Source organism: Geotrypetes seraphini, chromosome 9 (assembly GCF_902459505.1).
Source record: "Geotrypetes seraphini chromosome 9, aGeoSer1.1, whole genome shotgun sequence".
NCBI lineage: Eukaryota > Metazoa > Chordata > Amphibia > Gymnophiona > Dermophiidae > Geotrypetes > Geotrypetes seraphini.
In genome coordinates, this window is record NC_047092.1 from 73,913,865 (window position 1) to 73,936,388 (window position 22,524).

Below are 22,524 nucleotides of genomic sequence, written 5' to 3' on the forward strand. Positions count from 1 at the left end.
ACTCAACCACTGGTGAATCCAAGTTATTCGCCGAGCGGAGCCTGAAGAAGCTCCGAGCTTAGTTCAAGATGCTACAGAGTGCTTTGGGCAAAAAAATTCAGACATTCCCAGGCCACACAGAAGTGGCCGCCGCAGCTCGCCCTCCCGCTGTAGTGGAAACAGAACGACACTGGAGCTCAAAAAGCAATCATCAGTCCTGAACATCCTGTAGGACAATCCCTCCATTTGAGGAAAAGGAGGTACGCTTAACGACCTGAGCCACAACTGAATCCATCGTCAGCGGGACCAGTCTCTAGTTGAAGTCCGATGCCATGGGATACAACTTTGCCAAGGATAAGGAAACCCTCCATGGACTCCCAGACTTCTTTTTTTTTAATTCAAAAAATTTTATTGAGTTTAGTATATTAAGTACAATAAATGTTAACAAGGCAAGAAACATGCGCGCTGCACCAATGCAATGAGTCACAAGAAATTATCTACATAATGTGATACAGCAGGCAGACCCATGCCTATCTAGAAAGAGGGGAATAGCAGCACAACACGCAGCCAAAAATACATGTAATATCCAAAACACAGAGAGACACCGGAGCCATATACCCATACAAACATTGGGAATGAGCCATAAGGTAAGAACCAGATTTAAATGATGACAGTCATGTTTCCGCACATGAGCTGAATGTCGTCAGCCTGTGTTGCAATAGGAGTTAACCGGACTCCATATTTTAGTATAGGAGCTCATGGCCTTGTGTTTTTCCGCTATAACGCTTTAATATTTTACTGTAAGGCATAGCATATTCCACCATGTATTGTAGTTCACCTTAGACATGTCTTTCCAGCAATGTAATTTATTTTTAAGGGCTAGAAATATCAATATGTTGAGCAGTCTCACATTGTGATCAAGCAGCAAATGCAGGAGGCCATGATGACCTAGTATAATAATGTGTAAACTCAGAGGCTATGTTATGTTTAGTATTTTAGAAATAGTTTCCCATACTGTATTCCAATATTTCACTAAGTGTGCACAATCATAGATCATATGCGTTAAAGTGCCCTCCTGCATGTTACAAGATCAACACATGGGAGAAAGTCCAGTTGAGAGTTCTGCTACCTTAATTGGGGTCCAGTGAGTTCTATGCAACAGAAAGAACATAGATTGAAGAATGCTGGCAGATCGAGAGGATTTAAACAAATTTTTCCAGACTGCCTGCCAAATTTCATCCTCTAAAGCTAGTCCCAAATCTCCATGCCAGGCATTCATCACCTTCGATAGGGAATAATTCGAAGATTTTCTCAATAGAACATACCATCTTGAGGCGACTCCTTTTTATTTTTATTAATTAACGAAGTTTGAGAAATCAATGCTGGAGTAGTTCCCAATTTCCCCACATCCGGATACAGAGCTTTCAAGCAGTGGGGGGGATCAGCGCTAGGGGTGAGCGACCTTGAAAGAGACCTGGGAGTGATGGTAGACACAACATTGAAGGCGTCGGTGCAGTGTGCCACGGCCTCAAGGAAAGCAAACAGAATGTTGGGTATCATTAAGAAGGGTATCACAACCAGGACAAAGGAAGTCATCCTGCCACTGTATCGTGCTATGGTGCGCCCGCACCTGGAGTACTGTGTTCAGTTCTGGTCGCCGTACCTCAAGAAGGACATGGAGGTACTTGAAAGGGTCCAGAGAAGAGCAACTAAGCTAATAAAGGGCATGGAGGACCTCTCATATACTGACAGACTGAAAAAGCTAGGACTTTTCTCCCTGGAAAAGCGGAGACTTAGAGGAGACATGATAGAAACCTTCAAGATCATGAAGGGCATAGAAAAAGTGGACAGGGACAGATTTTTCAAATTAAGGGAATCAATAAGTACAAGGGGGCACTCAGAGAAATTGAAAGGGGAGAGGTTTAGAACAAACGCCAGGAAGTTCTTTATCACACAGAGGGTGATGGATACATGGAACGCGTTACCAGAGGATGTGATAAACAGGAGCACGCTACAGGGGTTCAAAGAAGCTTTGGATAGGTACTTGGAAGACAAAGGGATTGAGGGGTACAGATAAGAGTAGAGATACATTATAGGGATGGGATTAGAGGTAAGTTACAAAATTAATCAGGGACCACTGTTCAGGCACTAGGCCTGATGGGCCGCCGCGGGAGCGGACCGCTGAGCAAGATGGACCTCTGGTCTGACTCAGCGGGGGCAAATTCTTATGTTCTTATGTCTCAATTGTATCCAACGATATTGTTGATGATGAGGCAAATGATAACGAGTGTAAAGATCCTCAAAGGTCATCCATTGGGGGTCCTTTAGTAAATCTTGAAGAGTCCAGATGCCACAATTCTGCCATAACTTCCAATCAAGTGATCTGTTCTGTATCTTGATATGATCGTTATGCCACAACAAGATTCGACAAGATTCATTCCATTTAATTTCAAACAAGTTGTCGTAGGCTTTGAGTACTTCGTGAGTGGAATATAAAATGGGTTGGCATTTATCCATTAAGAACATAAGAAGTTGCCTCCGCTGAGGCAGACCATAGGTCCATCCTGCTCAGCGGTCCGCTCCCGCGGCGGCCCATCAAGCCCATTGCCTGAGTAGTGGTCTATATCTATCTATACCCCTCAATCCCTTTTTCTTCTAGGAATCTATCCAAACCTTCTTTGAAACCATTTAATGTGTTCATGTCTACCACAGCCTCCGGAAGCGCGTTCCATGTATCCACCACCCTCTGAGTGAAAAAGAACTTCCTAGCGTTTGTTCTAAACCTGTCCCCTTTCAATTTCTCCGAGTGCCCCCTTGTACTTGTGTTGCCCCATAATTTGAAAAATCTGTCCCTGTCTACTTTTTCTATGCCCTTCAGGATCTTGAAGGTTTCTATCATGTCTCCTCTAAGTCTCCGCTTTTCCAGGGAGAAAAGTCCTAGCTGCTTTAATCTATCGGTATATGAGAGATTTTCCATTCCCTTTATCAGTTTAGTTGCTCTTCTCTGTACTCCCTCAAGTACCGCCATGCCCTTCTTGAGGTACGGCGACCAGTACTAGACACAGTACTCCAAGTGCGGCCGCACCATTGCACGATACAGCGGCATGATGACTTCCCTCGTCCTGGTCGTGATACCCTTCTTAATGATACCCGACATTCTGTTTGCTTTCCTTGAGGCCGTGGCGCACTGCGCCGATGCCTTCATTGTTGCGTCTACCATCACTCCCAGGTCTCTCTCCAGGTTACTGACTCCTAGTGGTGTTCCCCCCATTTTGTAAGTGAACATCGGGTTCTTTTTCCCCATGTGCATAGCCTTGCATTTCCCTATGTTGAAGCTCATTTGCCATTTTTCGGCCCACTTTTCCAGCTTCGTTAGATCCTTTTGGAGATCTTTGCAGTCTTCCCTCGTTTGAGCCCTGCTGTATAGTTTGGTATCATCTGCGAATTTAATGACCTCACACTTGGTTCCCGCTTCTAGGTCGTTTATGTAGATATTGAACAGGAGCGGTCCCAGCACCGACCCCTGTGGAACTCCGCTCGTGACCCCTTTCCAGTCCAAGTAATGGCCCTTTACGCCAACCCTCTATTTCCTGTTTTCCAGCCAGTTTTTGATCCATCGGTGGACCTCCCCTTGCACCCCGTGGTTCCATATCTTCTTGAGCAGTCTCTCGTGTGGTACCTTGTCGAAGGCTTTTTGGAAGTCGAGGTAAATGATATCTATAGATTCCCCTTTATCCACCTGGCTGTTCACCCCCTCAAAGAAGTACAATAAGTTTGTGAGGCATGACCTACCCTTGCAGAAGCCATGCTGACTCGGTTTTAGCTGCCCATTGTTTTCAATGTGTTCACAGATGCTGTCCTTAATCAGTGCCTCCATCATCTTTCCCGGGACCGAGGTCAGGCTCACCGGCCTGTAGTTTCCTGGGTCGCCCCTTGAGCCCTTCTTGAAGATGGGCGTGACATTTGCTATTTTCCAGTCCTCCGGGATCTCTCCGGTTTTTAAGGATAGGTTGCATATTTGTCGAAGTGGCTCCGCTATTTCGTTTTTTAGTTCCTTGAGTACCCTTGGGTGAATGCCGTCCGGACCTGGCGATTTGTTGCTCTTTAGTCTGTCTATCTGCTTGAGTACATCCTCTTGGCTTACCTCTAAATTGACCAGTTTATCATTTTGGTCTCCTATTACGATTTCCTCGGGTTCCGGAATGTTGGTTGTATTCTCCCTCGTGAAGACTGACGTGAAGAACTCATTTAACTTGTCAGCTATCTCTTTCTCTTCTTTTATACTCCATTGCTTGTAAAGGTACAGATAAAGTGTAGCCAAGGCGAGTTGAATCATGCAGACTCTTCCAGTTTTAACCAGATGGGAGAATTAGGATTGGAATTAGAATCTAACCACATCGAGCCATGGCGCATAATGAAAGATTGGTGGTAGTACAAAAAGTCAGGGAAATTTGCTCCCCCCATCTCTTTGGGTTGCTTCAACTTATATAGCGCAATTCGTGGTTGTTTATTTTGCCATAAAAATGCACTCAAACAGCGTTCAATGTCATGGTATGTATGTCGTTTGAGCAAAAATGGAACCATGCTCAGGATATAATTTATTTTGGGAAGTAGCATCATTTTAATGGTATCCAGTCGGCCCCCACCAGGTCAACTTGAGAGTGGAATCCTTGATGGTATTTAGAATATAATCTGTGTTGTACTGCTCCATATCCTCCAGAGTGGAGCCCACATAAACACCTAGATATTTAATCTTTGTTGGATTCCAAAGAAAACCATGCGAGTCCATTTCATGTTTGTCTTGAGCACAATTCAGCGGCATAATCTCAGACTTTGATGTGTTCAGTCTATATCCAGAGACCAAGGCATAGCAGATATGATTGAAACGTATAAGTACATCACGGGACGCATCGAGTCAGAAGATGATATCTTCGGGCTCGTGGGACCCTTGACCACCAGAGGGCATCCGCTGAAAATCAGGGGAGGGAAGTTTCATGGCGACTCCAGGAAGTACTTCTTCACCGAAAGAGTGGTGGATCATTGGAACAGACTCCCACTCCAGGTGATAAAGGCCAGCAGCGTGACGGATTTTAAGAAAAAATGGGATACTCACGTGGGATCTTTAAGGGAGTAAATTCAGAGGGGGGGGGGAAACCTGGAATGGGCAGACTTGGTGGGCTATAGCCCTTTTCTGCCACTTTTTTCTATGTTTCTATGTTTCTATGTTGAGAATGGATGGAATTGAATCAGGAGTTAACGTAAAGTATTATGTCATCAGCATATGCGGATAACTTAACCTTCATGGTTTCATGGACAAATCCCTTGATGGAGTCATTTGCACGGATAGCAGTCAACAATGATTCTAGAGCTAAATTGAATAACAGTGGCGAGAGTGGACATCCCTGTCATGTTCCTCTCGATGGTCTAAAAGAGGCAGAAAGGTGTCCATTGATGCAAATTTTTGTAGTGGGGCATAGTATAAAACTATAATCATTTGAATAAATTGCTTGGGGAAGCCATATTTAGTAAGGGTGGTGAACAAAAAGGGCCATTCCACTCTGTCGAAAGCCTTTTCAGCATCTAGTGTTAATAGGGCAAGTTTGTGGGACTTAGACTGACATACAGATATAATATTAGACAGGGTGCATGTGTTGTTGGAGGAGTGGCGACCATACATAAAACCCGTTTGGTCCTCAGTAATCAGCAAGGGTAAAACTTTCTGTAGTCGGGAGGCCAGTAGTTTAGCATAAATTTTAGCGTCAACGTTTATCATCGAGAGTGGTCTATAATTACTAACAAGTTTAGGATCTTTGCCCTGTTTGGGAATCACAATTATAGTCGCTTTGGTAAAAGTCCCATCTGCTTTCCCCTGCAATGCAAGATGTTCAAAAAACTGCAGCAAAAGAGGGGCCAATGTCATCTTAAAGACTTGGTAAAATTCGACAGTAATGCCATCTGGTCCTGGTGCTTTATTTGTCGCCATCTCGTCAATGATTTCTGCAGTCGACATAGGGGATGTCAATTTAGGATGATTGGAGTCAGGCAGAAAAGGCAAAGAGACTTGTTCTAGAAATGCATGTGGATCATCATTATTAAGTGATTCAGTTGTGCACAAGACTTCATAGAACTGTTTAAATTTCTGTAATATCTCAGTTGTAGTGGAAATATCTGTACATAAGCACATAAGCATTGCCTCTGCCGAGTCAGACCATAGGTCCATCATGCCCAGCAGTCCGCTCACGCGGCAGCCCCTCATGTCAATGACCTGTAAGTGATCTATTACTGTATAGTAACCTTCTAATTGTATCCCTCAATCCTCTTTTCCCTCAGGAACTTGTCCAATCCCATTTTGAAACCCTGTACCGTCCGCCAGGTCAAGCTGGATATAAACTGACGTTCACTTTTATGCTTAAAGTATGATGCCAATAAATGACCCGACTTCTTGTTGTCCACATAATAGTGGGCTGCTTATACGGAATGAGCAGCAGCTTTCCTCAATAAAGAGTTGTATTGAAATCTGTATCTCTGCAACTCCCTCATGAGAAGAGAGTTGTTGATATCAGATTGGTGCGCAAATTCTTTTGTTTTGATCAGAGATTCAAGTTTTCATAGTTCTGCAGCGTTTTTCTTTTTAACCATCGAGCTGAACGACATGATCACTCCTCTGTATGCTTTGAATGAGTCCCAGGTGATACTCCAGCTGGTATCTTCAGGAATATTAAATATTAAAAAGAAAAAATTTAGAGATAGTTTTTTCCACGTGCTCTCTAAATCCATCTTCTGAAAGCAGTGACGAGTTAAACCTCCATGATTTGGATGGCATAGGCAATGCTAAGTTGTCCAGGGTAAGCGTGATAGTGGCATGATCCGATATTGATATTCCATGGATAGAGGAGTCAGTAAGGGACAGGAGTAATGAGGTGCTTATGAGAAACATATCAATCCTAGAGTAGGATCCATGTGGCGGGGAGTAAAATGAGAATTCCTTATCATTCGGATGAAGCATTCTCCAAGCATCGGTTAACTCCAGCTGTGTCATTATGTCTAGCAAAGCAGCACTTGCCTTCGTTGGTCTATATGTTGCTGAAGAGATCCTATCAAGGCTCGGGTTCAGAATGAGATTAAAATCGCCAGCAATTATATGATAAGTAGAGTTAGAGTTCACAACTTGATTTGCAATTTCCTCAAAAAACTCAGGGCAATCCGACGTTGGAGCATAAAGATTAGTAACAGATACAGAACATTTATTAATGCACAGGTTAACCTGGATCCATCTTCCACTAGCATCATTAGAAGACGACAGAACAGTGACATCTGGTCTATTTCTGACTAGGGTAAGGCAAGTGGGCCCATGGAAGCCGTATTTTGTTAGCCTCCGAAGCACTCAAATGTGTTTCCTGTAGTAGTATAACATCCGGTTGTAAGGAGCTTAGGTAGGACAAAATTTTCTTCCTTTTAATAACATTATTAAGGCCCTTGACATTCAGTGATATTATATTAAATGTCATTGACAAGTGTGCGAATAGTGACAAGATCTATCCATAGTAGTAATCTCAATGGCTCAAGGGTATTTTTCTCCTATGTCAACTCTGTGCAGGAATAGCAAGATAGAGATGCAGGCATGTTACCACACCCCATGCAGGGAAAACATCCCACAAAAAAACACATTATGGGATAGAGAGGACTCCCAAACTTCTAACAGCAGTTCCGCCAAAACCGCATTGCAGCAAGAAGGCAGACAGCGGAGGCATAGAACTCCGAACTGTACATTTTGTCGGAACCGCATGGTCTGAAACCAGGTTCCATGTTCACAGTAGCCCAAAAATAAAGACAAGCAGGTGGCTAGTCTTGAAGAGCCGGCACTCTGCCTGGCGATCCGTAAGGTCTCGGAACCCATTGGCCGGGGTATCACCCAGATCTGCTAAGTTAGCTACCTCTGCTGATTCCACTGAAGAAACACGCGACAGCAACGGCACAGACACCGAAGCAGAAGCAAGGATGGGGACGAGCCACCTACTTACTGGTACCCCAGTAAAGGAACAAATTGTCATGCTGGCATCTAAAAGTAGAACAGACTGTTGTACTAGAGTCTGAGTAGGAGAAACGGGCAAAGCCCCTTTTAGTCCTGGGTTGCTTTTTTTTTGGGGGGGGGGGAGTTGGGTTTCTTTTACAGTCAGATACTTCAGAGCCCCAAAATCTGGTGAAAAACAGACACTGAAGGCCGGAACCGCTCTGTGCATCTCAGATCTCACAGGATTAGCAGACTGAGGAGACTTTTTCCCAAAATTGCGCTTGCGTTTCGCAAAAACACCATCCGCGCTCAGTTTAGGCGTCCCGGATGCAGGAATCATGACTCCGGTGAAATTAAAGGGCATTAGGGCCTCTCAGGAGGAGGGGAGCGTGGGATCTGCTCATGTCTCACCCCCCCTTCGTGGCCTGCAGCGCACGAGATAAACGTCCGCGAATCCAGCCGCCATCCACCGCATCTAAGGCATGAATCCATGCCATCCTGTCCTGAGGTGGCCATCTGTAAAGTTTGGAGCAAAAACGAAGCTTCTAAGATTAAAAAAATATACTTTTAAAAATTTTTAAGAAAATCCAAGATTTTGACAGAAAAATGGCCGCTAAAAACACAGGAAAACGCTAAAAACGGCAATTTTAGGATTTTACAGGTAGGGGACCAGGGCATGCAGGGAAACCCCCCAAAACCTCAATTTGAGGACCCCCAAAATCATCAAAGTCTGTGACTCACAGACACCACAGACATGTGCTGCAATGTATTTCAATGGCAGCCAGCAATACACAGTATAGGCATAGGGAGATCATTACCTCAGGAGCTGATTAAACTGGATATTTCAGATCTTCTGGCCGCCTCAACTTCCTGTCACCTCAGAGAACAACCACCAGGACCCCTCAGGGAAATCAGGGAAGACACGCGGCGTGCTTCTGATCCCGGTGTACCTCCTTGGAACCGCAGCAGCCTGCGCTCTACCCCTTTGTGGACGAACCAGGGGAGAGATGGCTCCCAAACCTGGAGATCCGATTCAGTCTGCAGGCTGTCCAGAGGGATTACTGTAGTTTCAGGCTTACAGAGCACCCTCCAGAAGCAGACAAACTTTAAAATGTCTGCGATCTGCCACCGAAGGATCACTCGCACAGAGTTGATCCGCAGCACGAGGGCAAACCCATGGTACCGAAGAAAGTAAAAGACTAGGAATTAAGAAATATAATCACGAGCAGAAGAAAACTAGAAGTTTTCAGCAAGGCTGCAGAATCAAACTGAACTTCAAGAGGAGTGGCTGCACAGGTGACCTCGCATAGGGGGTTGTTGTTATTTTTAAGTTCTGCATCCAAGGCAGGAATGGATGCACTACCCGATAGTTCAGGCTCCAGAGGGATTGTACAAGAATTCATTTGGACAGTGATTTTACAGTTTATCCTGTTTTGTTTCCTATACAGTGGATTATTTTTACATGTTTTATGGTTCAGATATTTTGTGCTTTTTATTTCTTCAGTTAGAATAATCCAAAAATCTTAGATTAGTAGCATTGTAAGTAAACTAGTTTTGATCAACTACCCACATTGATATTTCATTTTCAACATTTTCTTTTCCTAGATACTGCATTTGCAAAAAATAAAGATGATGGAAAATGGTACTATTTTGATGACAATAGTGTTTCTGTTGCATCTGAGGACCAAATAGTGGCAAGTATCCATTTACTTTTAAGGGAGAGGGTTTGTAAACACCAAACAATTATCAACTCAAGAGATTTATTTTCCAGGAAAAAAAATTAATACATTAACATATATTATACAAGAAAACTAAGCCATTGATTTAATGTACAGTAATTTTCAAAATGTCTACTTTTGAAAAGTAAGTCATCTTAATGTTCAGTCAAAATATATTTAGCTAGGTATTTTAAATATATAATCTAGTTGTATTTGTTAATATGTGAGTTCACTTAATATTGTTATTACTGTGAACTTTATTTTTGTATTGTATTAATTGACAAGTTGTTAAAATGTCTGTTTCTTAAGGAAAAGGAGTTTTTTTTAATTTTTATCTATTAAATTATATTCTCTACAGTACAATACAAGATTTTGATGGAGCATAAATATCATCCATATAATAAACAGTGCACAAAACATTTGAAACTGAGTAAACCTATTTATGAAACAAACATTTCCATGATAAAATAAATACTACTATTAATTATTTCTATAGTACTACCAGACGCACACAGCACAGTACAGAGTCACAAAGAAGAAGAAAACTGTCCCTGCTCGAAAGAACTTACAATCTAAACAATAATAAGAAATATCAAATGTATAGATTCTATCAAACTTATATTTAGTTGAAAATATAAAGTCTATTGTATACTTGTTCCTTAAAGAACTAGCATAACTTGCTGTAAACACAAAGGCCCTGATTCTACATAGTGCGTCCCGATTTTAGGCAGCTTTAGGCGTCCTACAGCTGTCTAATCAGCCAATCGGGATGCACGTTTTTTTTTTTTTAAATGCTCCCCAGGCAGGCTTTCTATATTGAAGGCAAGGCTCGCAAGACACCTAAGCTCGCCTAAGGGCCTTAGGCGAACCTAGGGTGCCCAATCCCTCCTACTATAAGTATACCGATCCCCCCCCCCCCCCCCCGACACTACCGATCGCTGCCAGGAGGGTGCCCAATCCCTCCTGCCAGAAGATGCCCCCCCCCTTGACACTACCGACCGCCCCCCCACCGACACTACCGATCGCTGGCAGGAGGGTGCCCAATCCCTCCTGCCGGAAGACGCACCCCCCCCCCCCCCGCGTTAACAGCCCTCAAACCTCCCCCCAACCAAACTAACCTTTCCTTGTTGGCCAGACGGGACTTGCCCGTCTAGCCGGCAGCCCCGTCTCATTGAAATGAGGCGGGCCCACCCCTTCCCGGCCCATCCTTCCGAAGCCTAAGGCCTGATTGGCCCAGGCTCTAGAAGCCTGGCCCAATCAGGCCTTAGGCATAGCGGGTCCGCCCATCCCCACTAAGTCTAAGGCCTGATTGGCCCAGGCGCCTTAGAGCCTGGGCCAATCAGACCCTTAGGCGAGCTTAGGTGTCTTGCGGGCCTCGCCTTCAATATAGAAAGCCTGCCTGGGGAGCATGTTTTTAAAAAAACGTGCATCCCGATTGGCTGATTAGACAGCTGTAGGACGCCTACAGCTGCCTAAAATCGGGACGCACTATGTAGAATCAGGGCCAAAGTAAGGTTTCTTTATCAGAAGAAAAGATAGCAAGTTTTATATTTTTCCCTTTAAAAAATCTTTAAACAGAATTTATCAAAATTATTTACATTCTATTGGAGTAAAGCAATGAGGTTGAAACATTAATAGAAAGTAATATATTGCCTTCTATTAAAAATGAGGCTGTTCTATGAAGACAAGCAGTTCACCTTTGGATGACTATACTTGATGTCAAAAATACATAGAGACTAGTCTTATTTTTCACTCCATTGTATATTCTGCATATTCTGCTGTCTAGAAAATAAATTAAGAACATAAGAAAAGCCAAGCTGAGCCAGACTTAAGTCCTTCAAACCCAGCTTTCTGTAGTCCTGGATAAAAGTGCTCAGCAGATACTTAAAAAGTAGATGTGTTTCTCATGGCTTATTTCCAGGGATGACCAATGGCTTTTTTTAAATCTGTCTAACTAAAATTTTATTATGGTCATTTCTTCTAGGAGCTTGTCCAAACTTCTTTTGAACCCAAAAAAATTAGCTGCCTTCACCACATTCTCCCACAATAGAATCAAAAGCATAACACTGTGTGGAGAAAAAATAAAATAAGTACAATTTGTTTTCAATTTGCTGGTCATCATAAGAACATAATATTTGCCTCCGCTGGGTCAGACCAGAGGTCCATCGTGCCCTGCAGCCCGCACCCGCGGCGGCCCATGAGGTCCAGTGACCTGTTAAGTGTCCCTGCCTTTCCTGTACCTATCTCTATGTCTATCTGTCCCTGCTTTTCCTATACCTGTCTCTATGTCTATCTTAACCCCTCAATCCCCTTATCCAGTAGGTATTTATCCAAACCTTCCTTGAACCCCTGAAGCGTGCCCTGCCCTACCACATCCTCCGGGAGCGCGTTCCATGTGTCCACCAGTTACATCAGTTACATGGTTTGTTGTCTTGTTTGTATTTAAAGGATAAACAACCATTCCATCCCACTCATGATTTTGTAGACCTCTATCATATTTTCTCTCAGTTATCTTTTCTGCAAGCAGAAGACTATGAACCTGTTTAGGTTTCTTGAAAAGAGAGGTAGTCTTATCACCTCTATAAATTTTTGTTGCTTTTCTCTGAATCTTTTTTAATCTCACTTTATTTCAAAGATAGAGTGAGCAGAATTATACACAGAACTCATTGCTGTTGCACTCGTGACGCTTTTCTAGTCCAAGTATTGTCCATTTACCCCCCACTCTCTGTTTCCTATCCACTAACCAGTTTTTAATCCACGTGAGTATTTCACCCTCGATTCCATGGCTTGCAATTTTTCAAAGCAGTCGTTCATGCGGAACCTTGTTGAACGCCTTTTGAAAATCCAGATATACAGTGTCGACCGGGTCACCCTTGTCTATCTGCCTGTTTACTCCCTCGAAGAAGTGCAGTAAGTTCATCAAGCAAGATCTTCCTTTGCTAAAGCCGTGCTGGCTGGTCCTCATCAGATTGTGTTTGTCAAGGTGATCAATGATGTGGTCCTTTGTCAGCACCTCTACCATCTTTCCCAGTACCAAGGTCAGACTCACACGTCTGTAGTTTCCTGGATCTCTCCTCGAACCTTTCTTGAAGATCGGCGTAACATTCGCCACTTTCCAGTCTTCCGGAATCCTTCCTGATTTGATCGACAGATTTGCTATTAGTTGAAGCAGTTCAGTTATAACCACTTTCAGTTCCTTGATTACCCTCGGATGGATGCCGTCCAGTCCTGGGGACTTATCGTTTTTAAGCCCATCAATCTGCCTTAATACCTCTTCTAGACTGACTCAACCTTGTCATCTTCCCGTTTTTGTTTCCTGCATATAGCCTGTCGGCTTCTGGTATATTGTATATATCCTCTTCGGTAAATACAGACACAAAAAATGTGTTCAGTTTGTCAGCAATGACTTTGTCCTCCTTTAGTACTCCCTTTATTCCTCTTTCTATGTCCCTTAAATAAACTGTACATCCTGTGCCGTTTCTCTCCTTTGTACATGATTCAGTTCAGCTTCACCCCCTCTCCATTTTTTTGGCTCCACCCTCTTCCCTATGCTCTGGCATCTCCTCCTCTCCTATCTCTCCCTCTCTCTCCTTGCTCTGGCACCTCCTCTCCTTTTTTTCCCTCTGGTCTGGCATTTGTCTCCTTAGCTCCACCCCCCCACCCCCCCATGTCCTGGCATCTCTCTCCTCTCCTTCCATCACCCTCCTCCCTCCATTATCTGGCATCTCCAATCCTTCCTTTCTCTGCCTTCTTCCTTCCTTCCTGCCTTTCCTCTGGTCTGGCATCTGTCTCTTTCCCTCCCCCCCCTCCCCACCATATGCCCTGACATCTCTCCCTCCACCTCCATGGTCTGGTATCTCCTTTCCTTTCACTCCATTCCATGGTCTTGGCATCTCTCTTTCCTCTCTTCTCCCTTCCCTGGTTTTCCTTCCTGCCCCCCCCCCCAATTGGGTGCTGCAGCAGCATTTCTCTCCTCCCCCCCCAATTGTGTGCAGCAGCAGCAGCATTTCTCTTCCCCCCCCCCCTTCCCGGTCGCCAGATTTGCTACAGGCTAAAGCAGGAGATAGGTCAGCGACGGAGAGAAGCTTACTTCGGGCCTTCCTCACTGCCGGTTTCTGCCTTCGCGGAAACAGAAAGTAGGCAGAACCCAGCTGTGAGGAAGGCCCAAAGCAAACAAGAACACCAAGTTGTAAGCTTCCATCCCTGCTCTATCTCCCGCCTTAGCTTGTAGCAAATCTATTTGTTGGACCTGCTTTATTCCTCTTAGGCACCTTCTCCCTCCTTTTCCATGCAGCAGCAGTTTCTTAAGCACACAACTGCAAGCTTCCACCTCTCCTTTTTCTGATTAGGTCTCATGCACAAAGTGAAACCAGTGTCCTGCAGAAACAGATCTGCAAGCAGCGACCAGCCTGTCTTGTGGGATCAACAGCAGAACAAAAGCAAACACGACATCAGGATTCTTCCTGTTTCGCTCACTCAGTCATAATGAGCCTGCAGCCCCTGCCTCCAACTGCGACCGTAAAAGCCGACCAGCGGTAGAAAAATTAAAAAAAAAAAAAAAGCTGAAAACCCACTTGCTGGCGCTAAAAAAAAAAAAGTCAGGCTGAGGCGAATTTACAACTGAGATGACAGCCAGGCGCTCACCTAAATTAACCGGGCAGACTGGATGGACTATTTGGTCTTTATCTGCCATCATTTCTATGTAATATAGCTGTGCAAACTAATGGACATGCCCTCTCCCCAAAAAATAAACATTTTAGTGTATGGGTTAGCATGCGTTAAATTAACATTTACCAAAGTACGGACCTGAATGTGCCCCACAATATGCCATTTTAAGCTACATTAGGTACACATGACCACCTAACACAGCTTAGTAAAAGGGCCCCTTAATCCAAAATTAAACCATAAAAAATATATAGAATCCCCTTCCTTGTCATTTTATTAGATAAAAATGCTAGAAAACATGCAAGGGCTTCATTGTTTGTCAAAAATTAAGTAGTCACTTCAACAAAAACCCAATTGAAGGAACATGTAAATAACTGAACTAGAAAGATCTTCTCAAAAACAGACAATATTTGTTAATTTCACAAAGAGTACATCTAGCATGTCACAAACATTAGCAACATCAATAATAAAATATCACTAATAATAAAACCCTACTATGGCAGGTAGGAGTGCGCATGCGCACTTAGGGTTCTATTAGCTTGGGAGGAAATGGCCAGGGCCTCCGGAGCACAGAGAGGCGGCAGTGACGGAGGCGGCGCGGGCCGACAGGTGGCGGAGGAGAAGCAGCGGCACTGGTGGCAGGTACAGGAACTCTGAGGGGAGTGGGACCGTGGAATTGCTGCAAGGCAACAAGTGGCAGAGGAGCAGCAGTAACAGTGGCACTGGTGGTAGCAGCAGGAACTCTGAGGGGAGTCAGGGAGGGAGGTAACAGGAAGGGAGACCTACTGCTGGACAGGGGGAGCAAGGAAGAGGTGCTGGAGAGGGGGGTAACAGGAAGGGAGGCCTACTGCTGGACAGGGGGGAGCAAGGAAGAGGTGCTGCTGGACAGTGGGGGAGGTAAAAGGAAGGGAGAAGGCCTACTGCTGGACACGGGGAGCAGACAAGGGGTGGTGGTGGACAGCCGAGGAAAGAGAGAAAAAGAAAGACAGACAGACAGAAAGCGGCCAGGGAGAGACAGACAGAAAACAGCCACATCTATTCTAGGACCCGTTAATGTAACAGGCTTAAAAGACTAGTGATATAATATTATATGTGAAAGTGTATCCTCAGTGTGTAGTCATAAGCTATAAGGGCACACAAACCCAAAGGTTGAAGCTCTATGTTTGCAAGTACTTGACTTTCCCCACCAGAGTTTAGTTTTGTCCTGTGACTCACACCATCAATTAAATTAGTGTAAAACAAGTGAATACAGGCAGGTTAAGAACGAGTTACATTTTTAATGCTGTTCTTAAATCGGATTTGTACGTAATTCAGAACTTGTAGGTTTTAAGATTCTTGCTGCTTACCTCTGCTCCCTTCTGAACAAAGGGCCAACTGTCTCTACCAGTGTTCCCTCTAAGGTACAGCATGCATAACCATACACTGTTCTGAATCTGCTCCAGGAGAAGTGTAGGAGTTTTATCCACTGGAAATACTGCTCAATAAAATCAAATGAAGCTAAAACCGTTTTCTTAAGTACGAGTAGTACTGAAGTCAGGTGTCTGTAACTCGGGGCTGCCTGTATAGCAAATTAAATGTTGCTCTTGTGAAGTAACAATAAAAGTCTGTTAAGAAAAGTTAGGCAGTCAAAGAGGCATTTATCTTTAGAGTTCATCTGTGGTTTCTCTCAAACAGCAATGAGTCCCATTCTACCAACAAGCTTCAGTTCAAGAAAAATTGTATCTTTGTACCATTACCACTTTTTTGGGGTTTTTTTTTTTTTAATATCTTGGGGTTCTATGGAGCTCGGTTTCAAAGCTAACTACCCCTTCTTCAGGTACCCATGCCGGCATACCAGAAGCCCATTGCGTCTTTCCGTTCATCTGACGATGTGCATTAAAAACTTGTAGCTAGTGCTAAAAGTTATGCGTGGGTTCCTGAAGAAGGGGTAGTTAGCCTCAAAACTGAGCTCTGTAGAACCCCAGGATACAAAAAAAAAAAAAATATGATAACGGCACAAAGATACAACTTTTCTTGAACCAAAGCTTGTTGGCAGAATTGGACTCATTAGCATTTGAGAGAAACCACAGATGAGTGTCCCTTTGACCTCTTCTTAAGTGACCTCATCTCACTTTTCTTAACTGACTTTTATTGTTACTTTACAAGAAACACATTTATTTTGATATACCATATATACTCGAATATAAGTTGATCTGAATATAAGTCGAGACCCCTATTTTTCCTGCCAAAAAGGAGGGAAAAAAATGGTTGACTCGAATATAAGTCGGGCAGCTTAATATTCAAGTGTCCTGCCCTGTCAGGTTCTGCACTCAGTCCCCCTCCCTGCCAAGTTCTGCACCCAGCCCCCTTACCTCCTTGCCCTGAACTCAGTCCCATTCCCTACCAGGCTGTGAACCAAGCCCCCCTCCCTACCAGACTCTGAACACTGTCCCACCTTCCTTCCCTGTACCCTCTTCCCCCTAAAAAGAGCCAACATCATCAGTGATGTCACAGTGCCCTCTAATCCAGCCAGCAGATTATCTCTTCCCCTTAACTTAAACCACCTAGTGGTAGGCCGGGACAGGAGGGATCCCTCCTGTCTCCTGCCCCGGCTGACACAAATAATTACCACCCTCCCTTCTTCCCTCCCTCACATACCTGTTCCCTGGTGGTCCAGCGTGTATCCCTCGCTGAAATCCTTTGTAAGGATAGTAGCCAGCGGTGCACCCGGGCCAGCACGCAGGAGCGAGCTTTTTGTGCTCCCAGGGAGCCCTGCACCGCTCCTTGATAGGCTGCCGCGAGAACCGCAAATCCTAGAACTCTTAAGATCCACCTCTCAACACACACTCTACGTCCCCTCTATTTTCTATGTCACGGCTCCTACGATCTGGAACTCTCTCCCATCACATATCAGAGCGGAACAAAATATAGATAATTTAAGTGCAGTTTAAAATGCTTCCTTTGTAAAGATGCCTATGAGTAACAACCTTTTTTGATATCTTATCATCTCTTTATCTCACTCCCTTCCTTCCCTCATGTTTTTCTCCTTTTCTGTTTACTTTATCTTCAAAAATTATAGTTCTCCCTTCTCTCCTCCTGGTTACTATCCTACCCTATGTTGTGTTTGCTTGGTCAGTGTAAGGTCTTGTCTGTTTTTTGATATTCCTCCTTTTTTAATTTTCATGTATTATTATTATTTTTTTTTTTTAATTCTTTATTTGATTATTCGTTACAATACATTAATAACAAATATTCATGAATGACCACAGCAAACTCAATATAGAGAACATTAAAACATAGGCAATTAGTCAACCATGTCCTAGTCCACATTATCATGATCGCCAGTATCTTTTTTTAAGAAAGAAAGAAAAAAATCAAATCCATCAATCTACCATCTAAGGATAGGCAAATGGCATTTATCATTTATAATTTATACATCATCCTCCAAAAATAAAAAAAAATCAATAATAGAAATTAAACTTTCAGCAAAGGTTTCTCTTTAACAAAGTCTTCTAACTGGACTGGATCATAAAACACATATTTATCACTTCCATACGACATAAGGCATTTGCATGGAAATTTCAAAAAGAAAGTAGCTCCAACTGCCAAAACCTTGGGCTTTAGCTGAAGGAACTGCTTCCTTTTAAACTGGGTTTGTCTAGAGACATCAGGGAAAATTATCAGCCGTTGACCACAAAACATCTCTTGTTTTTTCACAAAGTATAATTTTAGAATAGCTTATTTTTCCAACTCTGTCTTAAAAGTCACAAGAAGAGTTGCTCGCTTATCTATTATATCTTTAGATGATTCTAAAAACTGTGAAACATTCAAACTATCAGGTGACACCATTTTATCCATTTCACCTTCCTCTGCCATTCAAGAGATTCCAAGGGAATGAATTATTTTAATGTACAATGCTTTGAATCATATGATTAGCGTTTAATCAAATTTGAATAAACTCTGAAACTATGAAACCTATGTCCTCCGTATAATAATCAAAATATTAACCAACCCTTCCCACCTCAATTCCAAAATTTATTCAGCCTACCTTACAGTTTAACTCAGTGGTTTCTAAACTTGTCCATGGGGAACCAAAGTCAGTCAGATTTTCAGGATATCTGCAGTGAATGTTCATGAGTTAGATTTGCATTTAATGGAGGCAGTGCACGTAAATCTAACCCATGTATATTCATTGTGGATTTCTTCCTGAAAACCTGATTAGCTGAGATTTACCTCAAAACAGGTTTGGGAATAACTGGTTTAGCGAAAAGATATGCTAAATAAACCCTCGGCCACAAGAGGGCACCCGCTCAAACTCAGGGGCGGAAAATTTCATGGCGACACCAGAAAGTATTTCTTCACAGAGAGAGTGGTTGATCATTGGAACAAGCTTCCAGTGCAGGTGATCGAGGCAGACAGCGTGCCAGACTTTAAGAATAAATGGGATACCCATGTGGAATCCCTACGAGGGTCAAGATAAGGAAATTGGGTCATTAGGGCATAGACAGGGGGTAGGTAAGCAGAGTGGGCAGACTTGATGGGCTGTAGCCCTTTTCTGCCATCATCTTCTATGTTTCTATGTATTTTGACTCATAATTTGATAAGATCCAGTCTTCCTCGCAATCTGGTTCATATGATTCCAAGAGGTCAATCAGCTTCATGGCTTTTTTTTGTGCCTTTATTTTCAAACCTAATTTGGAACCATCTGAGTCCTACACAGTCCTTCAATAGAGGAGGAAGAGATACATACACTGCACTTACAACTTTTTTTTACGTCCCATTTATATGAATATGAACCAGACAAACCCAGAGTAACTCTTTTCTTCCCAGCTTCCTTTTCAGTGAACCTTGAGGACTCCTTTAAGAGTTTTTGAGGGATTCCCACATCTTGGGATAAGAATATAAATATTTTTACTTTGAATTTTACACATTTATAAAGATTGATTCATAAGTCATGGCTAGGGGGCCATGCGTTCGGGTTTGTGAGGCTTCAACTATGGTAACCCTAGTAATGTCAACTATTTTTTTTCTCAAAAATGTGCCAACACTGGAAATCTAATATATAAGTTTGAAAGTGTGTGATGTACTTCTTAATATTGCCACCAGCGGTCTCTGGTAGGGGAGAAGCAAAAATAACATAGTTACTATGATTATGGCATTGTGCAACAGTTCTAGACATTTCTGTACTGCATGATGCAGGTGGTACTGCAGAAATGATTCGTAATACTGTGAACTCACAGTGTGTCCCTCATGAATTGAATGACACATGACAACTTAGGAGACAACTTTGAAAGATGTTAAACAGTTTGTACTTGTACTTTGTTGTTCATGTATGCCATAACAAAATGATGATTTCAAAAGTCATTTTTGCTTCTCATGACAAAGCTTTGAAGGATGCTAACAGTTAAACATACTCACTCTCAAGCTGATTATATGCTTGGTTTAGTGAAACAGCTAACGTTTATTGCTTTATTTGTTAATAAAACCGTGATTTCGATTGTCATGTCTTTTGCTTCTCCCCTACCTGAGACTACTGCATTCGTCTTTCATCTGGTGGCAACATTAAGAAGTACATGTCACATACTTTCAAACATATACACTAGATTTCCAATTCTGGCACATTTTTGAGAGCAAAAAATAATTGCTTTGACTTATGAATCAACTCTTGTATTTAAAAAAAAAATTCAAAACAGGAGAATTTTGATGAAAAGTAAGTAATAATTTAGAAATGATTCTAAATCCTTCTAATGAAACTTTTCTTTTCATTTCACAGTCCAAAGCAGCCTATGTACTCTTTTACCAGAGACAAGACAGCATCAATGGAACTGGAATTTTTCCTCTGGACCAGGAAACAAATCAGAGTACTTCAGCTGCCATAGGTGCTCCATTAGAGAGTGATGAAGAAAGCAATGAGAATGACAATGAAAATTGTATGCACACCAACTAATGGGAGCCACAGAAGCCATTCGTGAAGCAGGCCTTCCTTCTGGAGAAATTTACTGAAACCATGAAATAAACCCACCAAATATATGTACTTATATATATCTGAAAAGAGAATGTTTGATTACAAAATGCAAATCACTTTTTATATTTTAATTTGTGCAGTACCTGAAGTGCAACACAATGAAAACTAAAATCTAGTTACAGTCTCTTATTCCCTAGCTAAATATATATGTAGGAAATAAACTTCTAAGTTTTCTGCTGCTGTTGAATTATATGTTTTCATTGATTGTTTTCAATGTCAATTACATGATGTTAATTAGAATATGTTAAAGTTGTGGGTGAATTATTCTGTTGTATGTTGGCAGGAAAACTGGAGCAGTGCCTAGTTGTGAATGATTATATTTATCTGTTAGGCTGCCACACACCTTCTTGAAATACTAAGTTTTCAATTACCTTTTTGAAGTGAATGAAAACTTGCTTAAAACTCAATCATGAAATGAGAAAAGGTGTTTTAGCCTTTCATGGTCTCATTAAATTTACAGAGTACAGTATTATGTTTTCCTTATTGCTGCTGTGAAATAGATTCTGGATTTCATGCTACTTCAAACATAGTCATTTAAATTAAATATAATTATCTCTTATTGCTTGATAAACCTGCTCTTTTGGCATTATAGTTCCTGTTTATTGTAATTAACTTGATAAAAAATTGCACATATTTGACCTATCAGTCATAGATTTAAATTTATTCAATATGTTCCCACTATTTATGGTGGTTTGGCAGTCTACAGATCTTCAACTATTGTGTAATGGGGTTAGGGTAGGTATTCTGTGCCCATATTAATGGCATTGCATCAATCTTAGAAAGAAATGTTTTGTTCATATCATTGCCTTTAAACTCTTAATGGACTGTGAAAAGGATAGGCTTGTTTTCTCCTGTGTGTTCCTTATGGAATTCACCATAGCCTTACAATGTCTTCAAAAGCTTATTTAGTAGAAATGGAATTTGCATGCTCAAGTCAGAATCCGTACATTATATAAAACTCATAAACCCTGAATTCAGTTTAGTTATGCAGATTCAAGGGTCAAGGATGCCAAAAAGAAAAACAAACAACAAATATCAGTTTGGAAAATAATATATATTTGTGTACTGCTTTCCCTTTGATATTGCTTGAAGAATGCATTGTGGAATTTGTATCTAATACAATACTGCCTTTGATGGGAATTCCTGAGTGTCGGACACACTTCACATATCTACTGCTGAAGAATTGCTTTGCGTTCAGCTATTAAACGAGCAAAAAAGTATGATGATCCTCACTTGAACTGATGTAATACAAATACAATAGGTTATAAATTGTTTATTGTAAATAAAGCTTCACTCTGTGAGTGCACATTTTGGTAAATTATTTTATTTATACTTTAGCATAAAATACAAAAGAAATGAATTTGACCAGAATAACAGAGCTATGTTGCACATGGATTTGGTTTGTATTTTGATATTAAGCCTGGTGTTACATCCTGGTATTTTAAAACTGCTTATTGGTTGCTCTGATTTTTGCCTTTTTTAAATGTAAACATTTAGCTTCCTGCATGATGGAGGTTAACAGTTGCACTTAAATCCACTTCAGTTTACATCAGAAATGTGCATGTTTGTTTATACAAATTTCAATAAAGCTATTCAAGGCCTTATATACTTTTACTTCTTAAACAGTAATTTATTTTACACCTATGTTGAAATATACAGGCCATTATTTTAGAAGCATTATTTGTGTTTTGGACTTCTGAAAACTGGCATTTAGACATGCATATTGAATAGGCATCCAATTCTTGATGATATAAAGCTGAAATGCAGACATCTAAAATTGCATTATGTCTTTATAACAAGGGGGCATTGTCTAGGTATGTTTTGGGCAGGACTAGGAAGGGTCCAAATTATGAATGTCCGACTTCGATTTCAGAAGGGGAAGGGACGGCTATGTCCAAAAAGATGGATATTGGTATTTAGACCTGGTACCTGACACTTCCAGTTTACAGAAAAGTGCTCTGATTAAGCAGCTCTCTACTAAGATTATGGCAAGTTGCCTCCTAAATCTCCGCCCCCCCTCCCGGTGTTTGCTTTCCTCTCCCCTTCCCATGTGAAACGTAGGGATACAGCCTCTAGGTCAGCTTTAGGAACTATGGATATTTATAGTATTTTAATTAACTTATTAATAGACTGCCATGTGGAGTGAA

The 22,524-nt window shown here is 42.0% G+C and overlaps 1 protein-coding gene across 8 annotated transcripts in view; it reads left to right on the forward strand.

Annotated features, from left to right (window-relative positions):
* USP15 (ubiquitin specific peptidase 15) overlaps positions 1–21,683 on the forward strand; it is a 323,996-nt gene extending 302,313 nt beyond the window's left edge. For all 8 annotated transcript variants that reach the window (XM_033959056.1, XM_033959057.1, XM_033959058.1 and 5 more), the window contains 2 exons: positions 9,596–9,684; positions 20,126–21,683. In XM_033959056.1, coding sequence (XP_033814947.1) covers positions 9,596–9,684; positions 20,126–20,299 — 263 coding nt within the window. In that variant the 3' untranslated portion in view covers positions 20,300–21,683. The remainder of the gene's footprint in view (positions 1–9,595; positions 9,685–20,125) is intronic.
* The last annotated feature ends 841 nt before the right edge of the window (positions 21,684–22,524 follow it).